Source organism: Sylvia atricapilla, chromosome 20, assembly GCF_009819655.1.
Source record: "Sylvia atricapilla isolate bSylAtr1 chromosome 20, bSylAtr1.pri, whole genome shotgun sequence".
NCBI classification, from domain to species: Eukaryota; Metazoa; Chordata; class Aves; order Passeriformes; family Sylviidae; genus Sylvia; species Sylvia atricapilla.
Window position 1 is genome coordinate 71,059 of NC_089159.1, and position 17,425 is coordinate 88,483.

At 46.6% G+C, this 17,425-nt stretch overlaps 1 protein-coding gene across 1 annotated transcript; it reads right to left on the reverse strand.

Moving 5' to 3' along the window:
* Nucleotides 1–6,183: 6,183 nt before the first annotated feature.
* Nucleotides 6,184–8,920, reverse strand: LOC136370316 (fibrinogen-like protein 1-like protein). The gene is made up of 4 exons (XM_066333691.1): nt 8,917–8,920; nt 8,561–8,704; nt 7,458–7,520; nt 6,184–6,850 (listed from the first exon to the last, which is right to left on the reverse strand). Exons 1-4 carry the CDS (start codon nt 8,918–8,920, stop codon nt 6,222–6,224), a joined length of 840 nt encoding a protein of 279 aa, XP_066189788.1. The 3' UTR covers nt 6,184–6,221.
* Nucleotides 8,921–17,425: the final 8,505 nt, after the last annotated feature.

Consider the following 17,425-nt stretch of genomic DNA (forward strand, 5'->3'; position numbering starts at 1 on the left):
ACCCAGGTGAGTCCAAGAAGGGTTAGGAGCTTCCAGGGTATTTTCTAGAGCTGGAAGAAGGATATGCACAAAAAGCTGGTTTGGACAGCTTCTACACTGGTTGGTGCAAACCCCCCTTGGAAGACCATTTCTTCACTTAAGAACCATTTCTTCATTTTCCAGCCAGATTTCTGTGGGTCTGTAGCATTTTTCCCCCTTCTGTGATTCATTACAACCACCTCAGCCTGTCCCAAACTGCCTGTCAAGATGTTGAAGAGAGAAGTAATTTCAAAAGTACTTTCTGCATACATTTTAAAGCAGTAGTGGGCATGTAAGTGTCCTGGGAAACTAAGAATTACGCAAGGCACAAAGAAATGAACATGTCACAGATACAGAGGCTTTCTGGGCACATTCCACTCATGCTGTGCAAAAGAGACTTCACAGGATTTTTACAAAAAACCTTTGCCATCTGTTCACCAGCCACAGGCAGTCCTCTGGGACAATGTCTGTTTGAGGGAAACAGAGAAGTACATTGGTGAGGCTTTTATGAACATCACAACTCCCTCGTTCCTGATCCATCAGCTCTTGTCCTGCAGAGAAGGGAAATCCCATGAGCAAAGGGCATCCAGCCCACAGAAAGGGATGACAGAGCCTTAGTAAACCAGGGAGCAGAGCAGGAGTCCTACACAGGGACAGGTAGGCTGAAGAGCTGAGGAATTTTGTAAAAGGCTGTTTGGATCTCAAAATATGTGATGCCAAGTGCAGTTGTAGGGATGCAACAGTCTTGGAGAGAGTGTGGCAAGGGAGATGTAGTCCAGAATGCAACGCAAGATGAGCTGCCCTAAAGTTGTCCCAAAAATGTCCCAAAGGTGTGCTGACACATGGGTGGTTAGACACCGCAGCCCCTAGACCAGTGCTCCAAAATTATCCTGACATCATGCTCAGAGGTGCGGTGAAGCAACCTGTGCCTGGGAGGGGAATGGTTGGCACAGAAGGGTTGGATTTACTAGTAGCTGAAGAAACTGGGATTGGATAGGACTTGCACAAACCTGGAGATCTCCATGTGATCCAGACAGCACCAGGGCACTGGTGTATGCAGTCACAGGAGTGCTGGGTGGGGATGGCTGGGCTCGGACCTGCCTGGTTCAACAGAGGCAGAGGAGCACACAGCTTCCAGTGTGTTCCCACGTGATAGGGATCCTGGGAAGTCCTAAAAATTAAAAACTCTAAATAAAAAAGCACTAGGAATGGAACTTGTGGCATTGTTGCCAGGAACAAGGTAGAGAGAAGAAATATCTCATGAAAGCTTTATTAGAAAACAAGCAGCAAAGTTGGTGGCCTAAGTACATCCCCATCAGGCAGGAGACCGTACCAGTAGAAACAAGGAGAGCTTGTTAAAAGGAGAGTAAAAGGAGCAGGAAACAGCAGGTCATCCATTTCCAATCCCCTGCTATGGAGACATCTTCCACTAGACCAGATTATTCCAAGCCCTGCCCAGCCTGATCTGGAACACTTCCAGGGATTCTCTGGGTAACATGTGCCAGGGCCTCATCACCCTAACAGAGAAGAATTTCCTTCAAATAGCCCCTCTAACCCTGCCTTTTGGCAGTGGAAAGCCATTCCCCCTTATCTTCTCACTGCAGGCCCTTGTCCCAAGTCCTTCTCCAGCTCTCCTGGAGCCCCTTTAGGCACTGGAAGAGGTTCTAAGGTCTTCCCAGAGCCTTCTCTTCTCCAGGTGAACACCCTTGGCTCTCCCAAACTATCTCCAGGGCAGAGGGGCTTCAGCACTCAGAGTACTTCCCTGGCCTCTTTTGGACTTGCTCCAACAGGTTTTGTGTGCTGAGGGCTCCAGTCCTGGATGCCATATTTGTCTAAAGATCTCCAGAAGTCTCATTTCTGTACCTACTGAAAAAAATAGTAATAAACACAGAATTTGTAGGAACTAATGAATAAAGGGAAGTGATAAGGCAAGTGGTCCTGGACTCAAGGCTGCCAGAGCTCAAGGAGCATTTGGACAGTGCTATTGGGGACAGGGTGGGATTTTGGAGATGGCCTGTGCAGGGTCATGAGCAGCACTTTGATGATCCTTGTGGGTCCCTTCCAACTCAGGATATTCCATGAATCCATGATTCTATAAATACAATGAATGAGGAAGAGCCAACATAGTTTTTAGCAGAAAGTTGTGGCTCAGAAATCTGCTCCACCTGTTGCAAGAAGAGGTGGTGTGTGTGGACAAAGTGATCTGGTCAATATAATGCCATCTAAAAACACTATTTCAGAAGGTCTGTCATAGAGTTTTCAGAGACACTGAGCTGTAACAAATAAATAGCGTGCAAAGATAAGGCAAAGGGGTAAAATGCAGACATTTCCTGTTGGATCTATGAATATCTCCATTGGGGCTGGAATTTTCAGCATATCCATGATTTGGAGAAAAGGCTGCAAATAGGATGGTGACAGTGTTTCTGCTGGAGAAAATAGTTCAGAACTGTCACAGCTAAAGGTGGCTAGAGAGTACTGCAGAAGTATTTCAGGCTACAGAGTTAGTAGGTGATAACATTGGAAATGAAAGTCGGTGTTGATAAGGGTAAAGGGAAGCATATCCCTCACTGTACACTGGGGGACCCTAGATTATTGCCAATCAAGAGCTAAAGGTAACTGTAAGCAGTTCCCTGAAAACATCAGCTGAAGCTTCATGAGTAACTAAAAAGTATAAAAGGTTCCATATATTGCTTGCCCCAGTACAAAGCAAGCTCACAAGTGTGTGTGGCTTTGGTGCCTGGTTCAGAAAAGATGGAGAAACACTGGAAAAAGTCACAGAGATTAAGAAAATGTGTGGTCAGAAGTGGGAATGCATCTTTGCAAGAAAGATGCAAAGATGCATCTTTCCATCTCTGCAAGAAAAGTGATCTGGACTGTTAGGAAAGAGGTGAATGGGGTGACAGTGTAGACATGGATGTGCTAGGAACAGGGAATGGTTAGAGGTTCAGCACTTTGCAGAGATGGAGGTTGGAGTGGATGATCTCCAGAGGTCCCTTTGAATGCTGACTGTTCTGTGATTCTGTGTTTCTGGGGCCACCAGGCAAAGGAAGGGCTGGCATGTTCATCTCAGGATGTTGTGAAACCAAAAGTCTAATTTGGCTTTAAAAGGAACTGGATAAACTTATGGACGACTGGAACTCTTAAAATTCTTTGTGTGTTCAAAGCAAAGCTGACTGATAGGAACTCAGGACAGAGATGCAAGTTCACCCTTGGCCTCCTGTTGCTTAGGCAGATGTTTTTGGGCACAGAATGAGATCTTCCAGACCCTCAGGGTGAGAGGCATGACCAGCTTGTCAGAGCCACCTGGGCCTCCGTTCCTCAGACCCATGCAAGAATGGGAAGGTCTTTCTACTTTCCATCTTTCTCTGCAGAAGAGAAAAAGATCTCAAAAAAAGAAGCAAATTATACCTTCAGCAAGCTCACCATGTTCCCTAGGAAACAATTATGAAGTCCATATTAAATCCTTTGGGAAAAGTTTAAAAATCCTAATTCAGGGAAACATGTTGTATTCTCTCTGCCTGGAAATAATTTTTCTGCTATATATTTTCTGCTTGCCCAGAGAAGATGTGGCTGCCCCATCTCTGGAAGTGTTCAAGGCCAGGTTGGACAGGGCTTGAAGCAACCTGGTCTAGTGGAAAGTTTTCATGGCAGAGGTATGGAACTAGATGAGCTTTAAGATCCCAAACCATCCTGTGAGTCCATTACTTGATGTCTATGCCATGAGGTTCTTGGTGCTTTTTCCCTTGGATGACCTCACTCACATTCCCTGTGTGAACAGCTGGTGCTGACAGGATCTCAACACTCCATGCAGCAGCAGGACAGAGTAAGGAACATGGAAAAGAAAATTGTAGCCTGAAGCTAGACTCCTTAGGGAATATTTCTGGGCTTTCCTTGTCTGCCAGGCTTCCTTCCCACAGGAAGCTGCCTGGCAAACCCTGGGCAAGAGCACCCTCTGGGGACCAGCAGAAATGTAATGGTGATATTACACTTTTCAAATCCCTTCTTTTCACACTGACGCTTCATTTTAAGTGGGTTTCATGATGGTGATGTGTACTAGGTTGTTTGCCTAGAAAGCAGAGCCTGCTGGGGAGGGCTGGCTCACTACGCCTCATCTGTTACTGTGGGACAAGTTGAGCCTCCCTGGAGAGAGCAAGAGAGGCCTGAGGACACACAGCAACCTTGAAGCCTGTAGGAAAAGTATCACTTCAAGGAGAGGTATCACTTTTAAAAATCATGGAATAGTTTGGTTTGGAAGAGACCTTAAACATATTTCATTCTAGCCCTACTGCCATGGCCAGGGACACCTTCCACTAGACCAGGTTGCTCCAAGCCCTGTCCAACCTGGTTTTGAACACTTCCAGAGACGGGGTAGCCACAGTTTCTCTGGGCACTCTGTGCCAGGGCCTCACCACATTCACAGGAAAGAATTTCTTCTCAATATCCCGTCTAACCCTGCCCTCTGGCAGTGTGAGGCCATTCTCCCTTGTCCTATTACTTCAGGGTCTGTCTGAAGTCCCTCTCCAGCTCTCCTGGAGCACCTTTAGGCACTGGAAGGGGCTCTAAGGTCTCCCCAGAACCTTCTCTTTCCCAGGCTGGACATCCCCAGCTCTCCCAATCTTTATCCAGAGCAGAGGGGCTCCAGCCTTGGAGCATCTCAATGGCCACCTTTGGACTAGCTTCAACAGCTTCACATCTTTACTGTGCTAAGGACCCCAGAGCCAGAGGCAGCTCTGCAGGTGGGATCTCACAAGGGCAGGTGAGGATAATCACTTCCACTTGACAAATGTCACACTGGTTAAAGATAACGAGAGGACATGCTGCAAAAGAGATTTTTCTGCATCTTGCTAAGGAGACTCACCATGAGCATGGAATATCCAATGGAATTGTCTTTCCTGTCATGGAAGGGAATGTGTTGCTGGGAGCCCAGAACAGGTGGATGAGCTGCCTCTCACCCTACCTGGATGCACAATGGGTGTCCAACCTGTGGGGAGGCATTAGCAGAGGGTTCCTTTAATCATACATCTCCATGTATATCTCAAGGCAAGGGAGTTAGCCAAGAAAAAAACCAAAAAGATTTCTAAATGCAACAAGCAATTCCCAAGTTTGAGACCGAAGAACATTTTATTTAGGTTATTGTCTCCTACACTGGGTTTAGTCTCCATTCTGAGCTGGCAGATGCCTACTCCCGCCTGTCACACACCTCATGACTCACTGCAGAGGAGGCAGTAGGAGGCAGTAGGAGGCAGGGAGAGAAATCTCATGTTTCAAGGCAGATATGCAATGAAATGACAGTGTAAAAAATCACACACAAGCACAAAAAAGTAATAGAAGATTTGTTATTGGTGATTTTTATTTTCTAGCTCATGTTTCTATATTGATGAGGAAACATCTCTCATCTCCCTGAGACAAAGGAACTCCAGGACTCACATGCCACTGGAGGCAATTTTAGTACATAAATACCATGGAGACTGGAAGCTGGAATAGGTGGCATCTGCTGAAGGGTTCAGCCCTCAAAGATGAGGATGTATCATATAATCATGAGGGTTGGAAAAGCCCTCTAAGATCAAGTCTGACTGTTCTACCAGCACTGACTCTGGGAAGTCATCGTGGCTCTGGCTCAGGGAAAAGCTGAGCTGCAGTGGTAGAAACCCTCTAATGTATTAACCTCTTTGAGCACTTCAAAGGTCTGAAATAGACTTTCACAATTCAGACAGTTCTTTGAATACCGATTTATTTGACTATTTAACATCTATTAAGCCTTACATGCAGGAGGTTCAGAATAGGAAGTTGCCTGTACACTTTAGTATCTTGAGCAAGATCTTCAGCAAAAATTAGCTAGTTTTCCTGAAACTAAGGATGTAAATTAACTGACAAAGCCATAGAAGTCTACTGGGTTGACCATTTCACATGTTGTATGAAGCACACTACTGACTTGGAAACTTCTGAGTTTCTAAGAGACTGTTTCTATTATTAATGTAATTTAAATGATCTGACTCCAAACTAGAGGACACAGGCACAGCTGAGAAGTAGAGAAAATCTACAGGAGGAAGAAAAAGCGGAAAATGCCTTATTTTATTCAGTAGCTACACAGGACCAACTTCTGCAAAGACCTCGTGGCACACCCAGTTTAGTTTTGCTTTGATCCAATTCTTTGGAGAGCCAGAATTAGCCCCGGGTTGGACAGAAGGGAAATGAAAATGCAACTAGCAGTAGGTGGTGGGCTTGATGAGGATGGCTGAGGCTCTGCAGTTCCCCTTGCACAGGCTGCCCCATGTCATGCCCCCTTTGAAGTTCAGAAGCACAGAGTAACATGCTGAGTACCACCACCCACCCCCGGAGCTGGCGGCACAGTTCCCACTAGAAGTGTCCTGATCCCGATCTTTAGCAGAGAACTTCATGTTGTCGTGCATGGTGGTCGTGCCCTTGGAGGCCATGGCATCCTCTGCTGTCCCGGAGTGCGCTCCCAGCCTCAGCTGGTAGCCCTGGGACTCATCATCCAGGCTGAACAGGTTGTAGTCTGCAAACTTCATGTTATTTGAAGCATCCCAGATGACAAACCTGACCTGGTAGACCTTCTGCCTGGTGATCTGGTGGATGTACTCAGTGCCCAGCCAGAATTCAGTGTGCACATTCCCAAAGCCATGCTTGTAGGTGCTCCAGGACTCGTCCCAGCTAACTGGTGTATCTCTGTGGTTCCTCTGGATGAGAGTCCAGCCTCCATCCTCCCTGTTCATCTCACAGTAGACCACAATGGTTTGCTGTCCTGTGGGCTGGATGATGTAAATGCCACTGGGGCTGCTAGCAGGAAGCTCACTGCAGTCCTTGGGCCAACCTAGGGCATGAGAGAACATTGTAGGACCAACACACAGCATCCCAGTTGGCTGTCCCTGCAACCCTGACATCCACTGGATCTGTAGGGTCGGGAAGGAGGAACTCCCATTCCCTGGATGGCTGTGAAAGCCTAGCTTTGCTCAGAAGGGACATCCTCTGTGGACTTGTGGCAGCAGAATAATGGCAGCAGAGTAATGGCAGCAAAGTAATGGCAGCAGAGTCCTCTGAGATCAGAGAATCCCAGAATGCTTGGAAGTGACCTTAAAGCCCATCTTGTTCCACCCCCCCTGCCATGGCCAGGAACACCTTCCACTAAACCAGGTTGCTCCAAGCCCCATCCAGCCTGGATTTGGACACTTCCAGGGATGGAGCAGTCACAGCTTCTTTGGGCAACCTGTGCCAGGTCCTCACCACCCTCATTGTCTGGCTTTTCTTCCCCGTGTCTAACCTGACCCCACTCTCATTCAGTGGCCTTCAAGTTTGGAGGAGCACTTGGAGTTCTGCTGAGGTGCTGAGTTGGCTGCTCCCCAGGCTGATTGCCAACCCACCACCACTGTGCTTTCATTCCCTACACCCCTCCCTGTTCCCTGGGGGATGTGGGTGCTTACTGCGGCCCTGTGCCTGCTGAGGGTCAGCTGCCCAGTTCCTCTCGATGATCCCTCCAACTTCATCTGCATCAAGAAAACAAGGGGTGAGAAGAGCATCCATGTGCCACAGCACAGAGGTTAAGTCCAGCCCCAACAGGATATTATTTCCAGCACACAGTTTTTGTAGGGAATTTAAATGATGCCACTTGGCTCATTTTTCTTCCTCTGTGGTAGTTTTTGGTTGGAAAATCTTCAAAGGGATCTGCAAAGAGACTAGGAATGGGAATGCTGTAGCCATTAAGCAGCTGCCTATTTGCTCCTCTCAGCAAGGAGCAGATGGCATATCTGAGTAGAACCACGGAATCATGAATGGTTTAGGTTGGAGGGAACCTTGAAAAGGCCACCTAGCCCAACCCCCCTGCTATAAGCAGAGACACCTTCCACTTGAACAAGTTGCTTAGGGTAGTAGTGATGAGTGGAAGGATGTACAGAGAGAGAAGGATCGAGAGGGAAATAGACCATGGGTGCTCTCAGACCAAGATTAAACAGCTGGGAGCTGTTGCTGTGAACCTGCTTCTCAGTGATGAAGGATTCATATGTTCGTTCAATCCATAAAGAGCTCCAGAAACCTTCAGAGTGTGAGGGAGCTCCCAGCTATGGGAGAACAATGCTCTGTTTAAGAGAAATACCAGCACCCATCTTAGTAAGACTCTTTCGCTGAGAGCCTCTGGAACTGTGACCTCCATTAGTCGTGTGATGAGGTTTTGGGACCGTTTAGACACATGCAAGCTTCAGAAAGCATTTTGGTTAGTCACTTACACAAAGCCCCTCTGAAGTTTCAGGGCTGTGAATAAACTATAGAAATACATACGGGAAGAGAGTACATAAAGGAAGAGAAATAGTCTGTCTAGAAAAAGTAGCTACATACAATCTTATCAATAACAAAGAAGGTTGAATTAGCAAATCTGGTGAAGTTTGGTTAAGATATTAAATTAGAGGAAGATTTGATCAGGATCCTTTTATTTCCACAAGAGTATTTTCTACACCTCCCTTTCTGTGTAGAGAAGAGGGCTCCTGATATTTGGATGAACAGAGTTCAGGGATGTAAGACAGAAAACACATACCAGGAAGAGGCCCATCGGAATGGATATTAATGATTTCATCTAAATTTATTTTCAATCTCTCCAAGTTTTCAATGTGCAGAGCAAGAAGCGGGGACAGCAGGGCCAGCAGAGAGGTGAAGAACACAGGGCTGTTGTGATGACCAGCTGGAGAAACAAGATACACAGTGAATTTAGGAATGTGAATCCTTTGGAGAACTGACATGTTGGGTTCTGGGCATTGCTGGTACCTAAAGATACTCAGGAGCTACTACAGGAGGAATAAAAAAAGCACAGGGACCTTAAGACCTTGGAAAGAAAGGCAGATTTCTGAATGCCCAGCTGCACACAGAATTCATCCCATCCCACCCCACACTCACCCATGTTGTCTCTGTTGGGAGCCTGTTGAATAAGGAGCTGAGTAGGTCTGATGGCAGCATGGTCAACCCTGATGTTATATAGGGCTCATCAATGAGGTGAAGCAGCTGATCAAATAGCAGTACTCATCCATTCCTGGAAATTTATGGTCTGTTTGTCCTCTCCAGGTACCTCTGCTCATGCACCATCTGTTATGTGTCTGTGGTAAGAGTCCCCAGCTGCTGGGGTTCACACAGGATTCCATGAAATCAAGAAAAGCTCCTGATAACACCAACCAGGACCATGGCAGGGGCTCCTGGGGTCAGCCAGCTGGTCAGGGTGGAGGACCTGATGGTGCCACCCAACCACTGGATGAAAATGGGAACTGAAAGCAGAGGGGAAGAAAGAAGAGACTCCAGCTTGGTGCTGAGGATTTACCAAAATACCCTGCACAGATGTGACCCAACAGCTGCAGCTGCTGCCTGATGCACTGGCCACGAAAGAATGGAAATGCTCTCTGAGAAAGCACTTGGGCTGGGCTGGGGTGATGCCCACCCATACACAGTGGGGGAGAGCAGGTCAGCAGAGCCCTTCTGAGCCTGTTTCTTCCCCTCAGGACATGTGGGATAAGGGTGGGGAGTCTAGGGACAGGGGCACTGTATGACCACCAGGTTTTTGGCTCAGAGCTGCCACAAAGCACCCAGGGATCAGGGATGATCCCTGGGAAAGATTGCTGACCTTGGCCCCAGCTTTTGCTGATGGAGGGCACAAGGCATCTGCCTCCAGCCCAGCTCTGTTTGTCAGTGAGGCAAAGTAGTTGATCTAAACAGCAGAACTCGATCGTTTCTGAAAATTTATGGTTTGTTTGCCTCCTTCCACAGACAATTTTTCTCACGTGCCAGCTGTTGTGCTTCAGTAATAAGAGTTCTCAGCTGCTGGTGTTCACACCAAATTCCACAAACCCAACAAAAGCTACTGATAAGGGTTTCTCTCCAGGTTTTAATACTTACAGGATTTTAAGCCAAGCCAGGTAAGGACAGTCTGTCACCTGGCCATGCCAGAAATGTCTGTTAGACACCCTCCAGGTCTGTCCACCCTCACCTGGTGCATCACTCAAAAGGATACTGTGCTCTGACATTTCACATGGGATTACACACACACTGAGCAGCAAAAGGGCCTCATCTGCAGCCCTGACGCCTGCTTCCAGTGCCATATATAACCAGGGACTATAGCATTTGTCTTAGACACATTTCTGGGAGGCCAATTTCAAAACAGACAAGAAGGGTCTCCCCAGTCCTTCTAGCAGCACTCCCTATGCCACACAGGAGCAGGGCTGGCTCTCTGCACCCACCTGGACACCAAGTGCAGCCCCAAAGCCAAGGTGCCAAGCTGTGTCTGACATCCCAACCTGTGGGCACTGGGCTGGCCCTGGATGCTGTTACCCCTCAGTGACATCCTCATCCTCCAGCTGTAAGGGAGGTCCCTGCAGCTGGGCCCCCATGGTGAGTCCCTCCAGCACTTCAGACCCTTGAAGTAGCAGTGTCAGGGCATGGATGACCTTGAAAGTGTGAGTCCAGCCAGGGTATCATGAAGTCACAAGGGAAGCTTAATTATGGAAGGAGGGAGAAGAAGGGACTGAACCTCCCTCAGATGGAGACTTGCAGCTGTCCCCTGCTTCTCCCCTGCCCTCTCTGTGGGATCTGCTGCCCGGGGAACCATCATTTCCCAGCAGAGAGTGTACTGGAGCCTGATGGACACCCAATGCTGATGGGACTCAGGGTTACAAACTGTTCCACCAGGACCACAGTGGGAGCTGGAAGTCAGACAGCAGGTCAGGGAGGAGGACCTGCTGATGCCATTCAAGCACTGGATGAAAATGGGGACTGAAAGCAGAAGGAAAGAAGGAGGAAACACTGGAGAAACTGCTGAGGGTTTACTGGAACAGCTGACACAGATGTGACCCAATAGCTGCTGCCTGATGCACTGCTCACAAGAGAATGGAGATGTTGTCTCATAGAGCACCTGGGCTGAAGTGATGCCCATCCACACACAGCAGAGGAGAGCAGGTCAGCAGAGCCCTCCCAAGACTGTTTTTTTCCCCTCAGGACATATGGGATGAGGGAGGATTGTTGTGGAGGGGCACTGTATAACACATCCTGTCAGAGAGCTCAGAGTTGCCACAAAGCATCTAGGGATCAGGGATAGCCCCTGGGAAAGATTGTTGACGTCAGCCCCAGCCTTTGCTGATGGACAGCACAAGGCATCTGTGTCTGCAGCCCAGCTCTGGGGCTGATGTCTGGGCAGCTCTGCAGGGAGGGGGCTGAGACAGATCCAGCTGTCACAGAGGTGTCGTGTCATGCTGGGAGCAGGGAACTTTTGACAAACCACTTTCCATAAGTATTATTCTCTTTGATCTCCAGATGATACTAATCTTCCTTCCAGTTCATGCTCCAGCCCTTCTGTTTGCCTTTCTCCCCTCCTTCAGCTACTTTATTGATCTGCAGCAGTTGGTAGATCTCCAGGAAGATTTTAACTCCTGGGCAGGTCCAATGAATTGCTGGTGATAAATGCCCTGCAGCTGAGAGATTTGGATTACTTTATTTTTTCCACAGGAATAAAATCTTGAGGCCTCTTCGTGGAATCTTTAGCAAAGACAGGCCACCAGGTTGTTACATGTAGTCATAGGTTGGAGACAGAAATCATGACTCAAGTCCTCTAGATCATAAGACAAACAGCCTGTTTTATTGTTTGGAGCCTTCTTATACAGGGAGTTCAAAACTCCTGAATCAAGACAACTGATTGGTCTGGGCCTTAACACTGCCCAGCTCCCTGGCCAGTGATACACCTGCATTTAGGGTTGGAAGGGATTGGTCGAGGTCTCTGAGTTTAAATCTATCCTATCATTGTTCACCCAGGGGCTTGTTTATCAAACTAGAAGAGCCAAATAATTGTGTTTCTTGCTATAGCCAGATTTATCTGTCCAGCTACAGAGTAGCCATACTGTGACACCAGATGGCCATACAATGATTAATGCTGTGAGATAATGTGCTCACACAGAGGAGGTGCATGTAGGGACAGACTTGGGAGTCTGTCTGTCTGTCTGTCCCTCTTGGGAGGGGATGGGGCCCAGCATGCACGTGGGAGCCACAGGGCTGGCCAGCAGCATGGTGGTGATGGATGAGTCCTTCTCCTCTTTATCATGGCTCCTTTCCTGCAGGACTTGCAGCTCCAGGGGATACAAGCAGAAATCCAAGCTGGGGGACACCAGTGGGGAGCAAGGGAGTGGGAATGGGAGTTTGTCCAGAATCCATCCCACTCCTTTCTACCCTGCTGTTTCTTTCTGGTTTGCTGCTGCTGCTGGGCATTTTCCTGCATCCCTGCAAGCTGCATGCTCTGCATGTGGAGCACCAGGTCCTACAGAAAAAGCTCAGGTGCAGTGCTCCGAACTATTTGCTGTGGATGGCCTTACAGAGATTTACTTCTTTACCATAAAAACATCCTTTTGCCCCTAGACCTGTAGAAAAAACCCCAAACCTCTTTCAGGAGAAATACAAGAAAATGTAAGCATGGGCTGCTGCATGGTGCAGGAAAGGGGCTGATCAGGAGGTCAGAGTCATTTTTCACCTTCCCTCAGTCCTGCAGTGGCTGTTCCAAAGCTGAAGCTCTCACTACTCTGGCAACCCCCTGCTCCTACTGTGCCCTGGCTCTGCCTTTCCTGCTCAAACATCCTGAAGGCTACTCAGGGATCCTGATGGTGATGTGCACTTTGTTCCTCAGGGCTCCAGGCTGTGGCACACCAGCTCCATCAGGACCTTGTCCTCCTGCCCACTGTGGTGGGTGCAAAGGCCCAGTTTGTACAACCAGTTCCTAAAGTGGTGAAGTGGGTACTGGGGCACAGCCAGGTTAGGGTGCAGGTACAGGGAGTGGTCGTATAACAGGTGCAAGAACATTCTGCTCAATGCTGTATGGAAAACCACAATATGAAAAGCCAGTGTCCATAAAGGAGACAGAGGAGTCTTGCAACTTTATTCAAATAAAGGGATGTTGTGGTTTGAAAACAAACCAAGTGGGAGGCTCCAGGTCAGAAATACAATCTAATGAGAAGAAAAGGGAAAAAATAAAATAAAATAAAATAAAATAAAATAAAATAAAATAAAATAAAATAAAATATCAGAATACAACCTGATGAGAGTGATGGAAGCAGTCCAGGCGAGGTGGTCTTCCTGAAGCAGTGATCTCGTAGAAAGGTCTGGTAGCTCCAATCCTCTGGGAATCCAGTGGGTGAGGGCTGCTTCTACTGTCCCAAATCCCAGCTTATATCCAGGTGAGAATGCTTGGCTCCTCCCCGTGGGCGGAGCATCTCACAATGGGATGATGAGTCATACAGGAGGTCCTTGATGGCCCATTAAAAAGAGATAACTCCCGGAGGGAGTTATCTATGAGTCATGCACAAGGCATTGATGGGCCATTAACTGAAGATGGTGATAGAATACATCCTAAACTACAACCCAGGACAAGGGAGAAAGTCCCCTGGGTCACATGCCCATGAGGTTTTTCTCTCAAGGTTTTGGAGGATGCAGCCTTCTTTGATCCTGTCAGGAAAAGTAATCCACAAACACCAGAGGTTTATGTCCAAAAAGTAGACAGAGGAGTCCCATTATTTTATTTGAATAAAGGGAAAGGCCAAGGTGATATAGGGAATGAGACATAGATTTGAAAAATCCCAGCTGATCCTTTATAGTAGATTGAAGAACATATACTGTATGTTAGAATGTATTCCTAGTAGTGTTTTAGAATATATGAGATGGTATTTAGTGAACATGGAATACTGTGTCTGTTACTCTTTTGCATATTTTTTAAGCACCACAAGGATGGGGAACCTTCGGCATAATCAGAAGAAGAACTAGCCTAAACAACAGAATAACAGGGCCAAGAATGCAGATAAAGAAAAGAACACAGACTCTAAGATGGTATGTTCACTTGAAAATGTGCAAAGAAGGCCAAAGCATACACGGGAGAGATAAAGGTGAAGAGGTGAACGCCTGAAGACTACCACCATAGCATGAAGACCACCACCACAGCCTGAAGACCACCACCACAATGGACTGAGCATGTCCAGAAGGGCATGGAGTTAATTACCATTCCAAATGAGGATGGGCAGGGTCAGGGACTGAATATATTTGAAGGGGGTCTGTGGAATGTCATGCATGTATAAGACCTCAGGGAATAATAAGGGGGGCAAGTTCCCGGGGGGCTATGCATGTCTTTGGTGAAATTATTCCCCATGCATCTTGACATCAATACATACCACTCTAACAACTATTATTAGTTGTGGAGTTCTTTCCATGGTGTTTCAGTAAATTTATTACTAAATTTAAACCGATTATAATTTGCTGTGTAATCAAGTGTGTCAAAAACAGACAGTCCTTTGTCATACAAAACCAGGACCTTGCTCATTTGTTTAAGACTAATAAGTAGAAACCAGTGTTCAAAAACTAGAAAAAACTAGATTTGTAGTTTAGACTATGCCCAGGGGCCTTAAAGGACAGGGAGAGACCAAGAAGGCCTGCACAAAACCCAGGTTTATCCAGCAGACCCTAAGGAAAACTATTTTACTTCATCCAGCAACCCCTGCCCAAGACCACCAGGAGACAATGTGAAAGCACAGACTGACAAAATACTGATTAACATATGAAGCGAGAGTAGGCAGGGATAGGTTCTGAATATCTATAAGCAATGTTGAAACTTTCATAAATATGTATAATGTAAGTGTATTTGAACATGAGTGCCTGCTCTGTTCAGCACACACATCTTTGGCAGAATTATCCCCCGTGCATCTGGGAGCCAAGTAAAGCATACCTACTTCATAACCTTTAGTTGTAAAGTCTTTGTTCCACTTCAATGGGGCATTTCCCCTGGGGTTTCTCCAATTTTTGGAGGATGCAGTCTCCTTTTTATCCTAATTTCATGGCCTCATGTCCATCTCTCTTTCTCCATTGGCTGACGTACTTGAGAGGTACAGACTCCCCAAAACACCTAATACTTAAGACCCCCTTCTAAGGTATAACCACCCCCTCCACCTTTGTCTTTTCCTTTTGTCAGTTAGTGGAATTCCTTATGGAATTTATGGTCCTTCCCATTGTTTCTTTCATCTCTCAGTATTCAATTTTATTTATCAGCAGACCTACAGTTTGTTTGTAAAGCAAATCTCTCATTCCATTTATCAACCTGTGGAATTCTTCCCACTGTTTCTTTTATCTCTCAGTATCTAGCTTTATTTACCAGCAGATCCACAGTTTGTAAAACCAAGGCCCTCATTCCTGTCAATCCTAAACTCCCATGTTTAGGCATGTTGCTGTTGCCTAATGATTTTTGCTTTCGTATATTCTCCATATTCTTTACACATATATTCTAGCTCTGTTGTTGTTAGCTAGCCCCAGTACTTCTCCCCACCCTGATTGGCAGAAAGACAAAACACATTCCAAGGCCCCTATCCTATCTTGGTTCCTCCTGGGAACCAAGACTGAGACCAGCTCTTTGAGACATATTCCCAGTTTCCATCCGAGGAAGGGAGACCAGCTCTTTGAGACATGTATTCATAAGGTTTAGTTCCCATCTGAGGAGGGGGAGGTTTAGAAAGGGGTTGAACCAGGGAGGAATTGCCTCACCACATGTGCTCCTAATTGGTGATTTTTGTCAGTTATGCTAATCTGCTAAACTTATAAAACTGCATTCACCCCATGCGGGGCGGGGCAGGGCATTTGGGCATTTAGGTATTTTCCATATCTGCCCCTTGGAGACCTCCAAGAAAGACCTTTATATTAGCCCCCTCCAATAAGGGCCTTTATATTAGCTCCTACACTAATATTATCTTGAAAGTGTCTTGTTTCATTTCGAGGGTCTTTATGGTATCATTGCCTTCTTCCTTTCCCCATTGGCTGAGGTATTAGGAAGATACAGACTTCCTGAGACGCCAAACACGTATTCCCCCCCTTGAACCTGTCATTTCCCCCCTAACTTCAGAAACTCAGATTTGTGCTGACCCATTTGTCTGTTTCAGGAGTCAAACTGTCTGGGTTCTGTAACAAGCATGTGTCTTGAAGTTGGTAGAGACATTAAAACGCATTTCAAAGATGACACCCATACCCTCACCCATGGAATTGTTTTTAAAGACATTAGCATACATCTTTCGTATCAATGCCAGAAACTACATTGTTTAGCTGGGATTCTGCGATAACAGTGGCCGCGCATCCTCCCTCATCCTGGTCAAACCCACAGACTTGCACGCAGAGCCTCCCGGAGTCGGGAAAGGGAGGTGGGGGAAAGGAGAGGGGTATGCACCACCATCCCTAGTGTTAAGGAAACTTCCCCCTCTGACCATTCACGACATTGTCAGTCACACTCCCAGGCCAGAGACTTCCATTGCTGGGACAAAAGCCGCTCCAAGGGCAGCTTCATAGAGCCAACGTGTCTGCTCTTTGACTCCACATGCACCCCACTCACATGCAGTCAGACCCGGTTTCTTTATCGGTTCAACTCCAGGTTTCCCTTACCAGAGTCTCAGCTGTCTCAGTTCGAAAAAGCCATTTATTCACGGTGCAGTAACACAGAAACATCTTGAGGCACCATTCCAAGGAGGACCCCCAACAAAGGGGGGTTTTTCTACCCTCACAGTCTTCTCATGCACAAGTTTCACGCTTTCTCCTGAGGCTTCCACTCCTGCTCTGTCTCCCAGTGTCCACAAAACTCGCTAACAACACCAGTCTTATTCCCTTTTATCCAAAAGGTTGGCAGTTCCTGGCTCCTGCAGTTTCTCTCAGTGTCCATTCACTTGGCTGTTGCCTCCTGTCTTCATGCCCCTTGTTAATTGTGAAAAATGAGATTCACTTTTTAAGTAGATTTTAAGAAATAGGTTTAATAAAAGATAAGACAATTAGGAGATAAGGAAAAAGCAAAGTATGGCTGGCCGGGTGACTTGGCATTTAGCCAAGTCCACAAACTGCTATTTCATAGACTTTCTTTAAATTCCCTTTTTGTTGTATCAGTCTGTTGAATATTCATATTTTTTCATAAACTAGTTTCCATATTCTAGGGACTGTTTTGCATGGCCCCTCTTTGGGTCCGCCTTTTTAGAGTTGCGTGTTTCTTGGCTGTGTCTTCATTGTCACCTCCAGATTGGGCCTTGGTCCGTGCTTTCTTCAGATGGTAGATGTTGATAGTTGGTGTATCAATAGCAGAGTCTTCTTTGTATGCTCACTGGATGTTATCTCGGCCAAACAGACAGTTTAAGCATACTATATCAATACTACCACTATGCCTAATTTTCTTTACTAACAGCAGAAATAAAAAGTTATATCCTTACAACAATGTTATTAATCATATAGCACACATTTTGTGAAAAGCCAACTTTATAATAGTCTTTTATAACATTAACCAAAAGGTTGGCAGTTCATGGTGTCTCATCTCTGGCTCCCACCTACAGCTCAATCTGCATCTCAATCTGCAGATTGAAAACCGACCCACCTGCACCAC

What these genes read in the sequence shown, in the direction of transcription:
- LOC136370316 (XM_066333691.1), bottom strand. An exon ending in TTCCGATGGGCCTCTTCCTG is followed by an intron (nt 7,521 to 8,560) that starts GTATGTGTTTTC and finishes TTCTTGATGCAG; the next exon opens with ATGAAGTTGGAGGGATCATC. An exon ending in TCAGCAGGCACAGGGCCGCA is followed by an intron (nt 6,851 to 7,457) that starts GTAAGCACCCAC and finishes CTCATGCCCTAG; the next exon opens with GTTGGCCCAAGGACTGCAGT.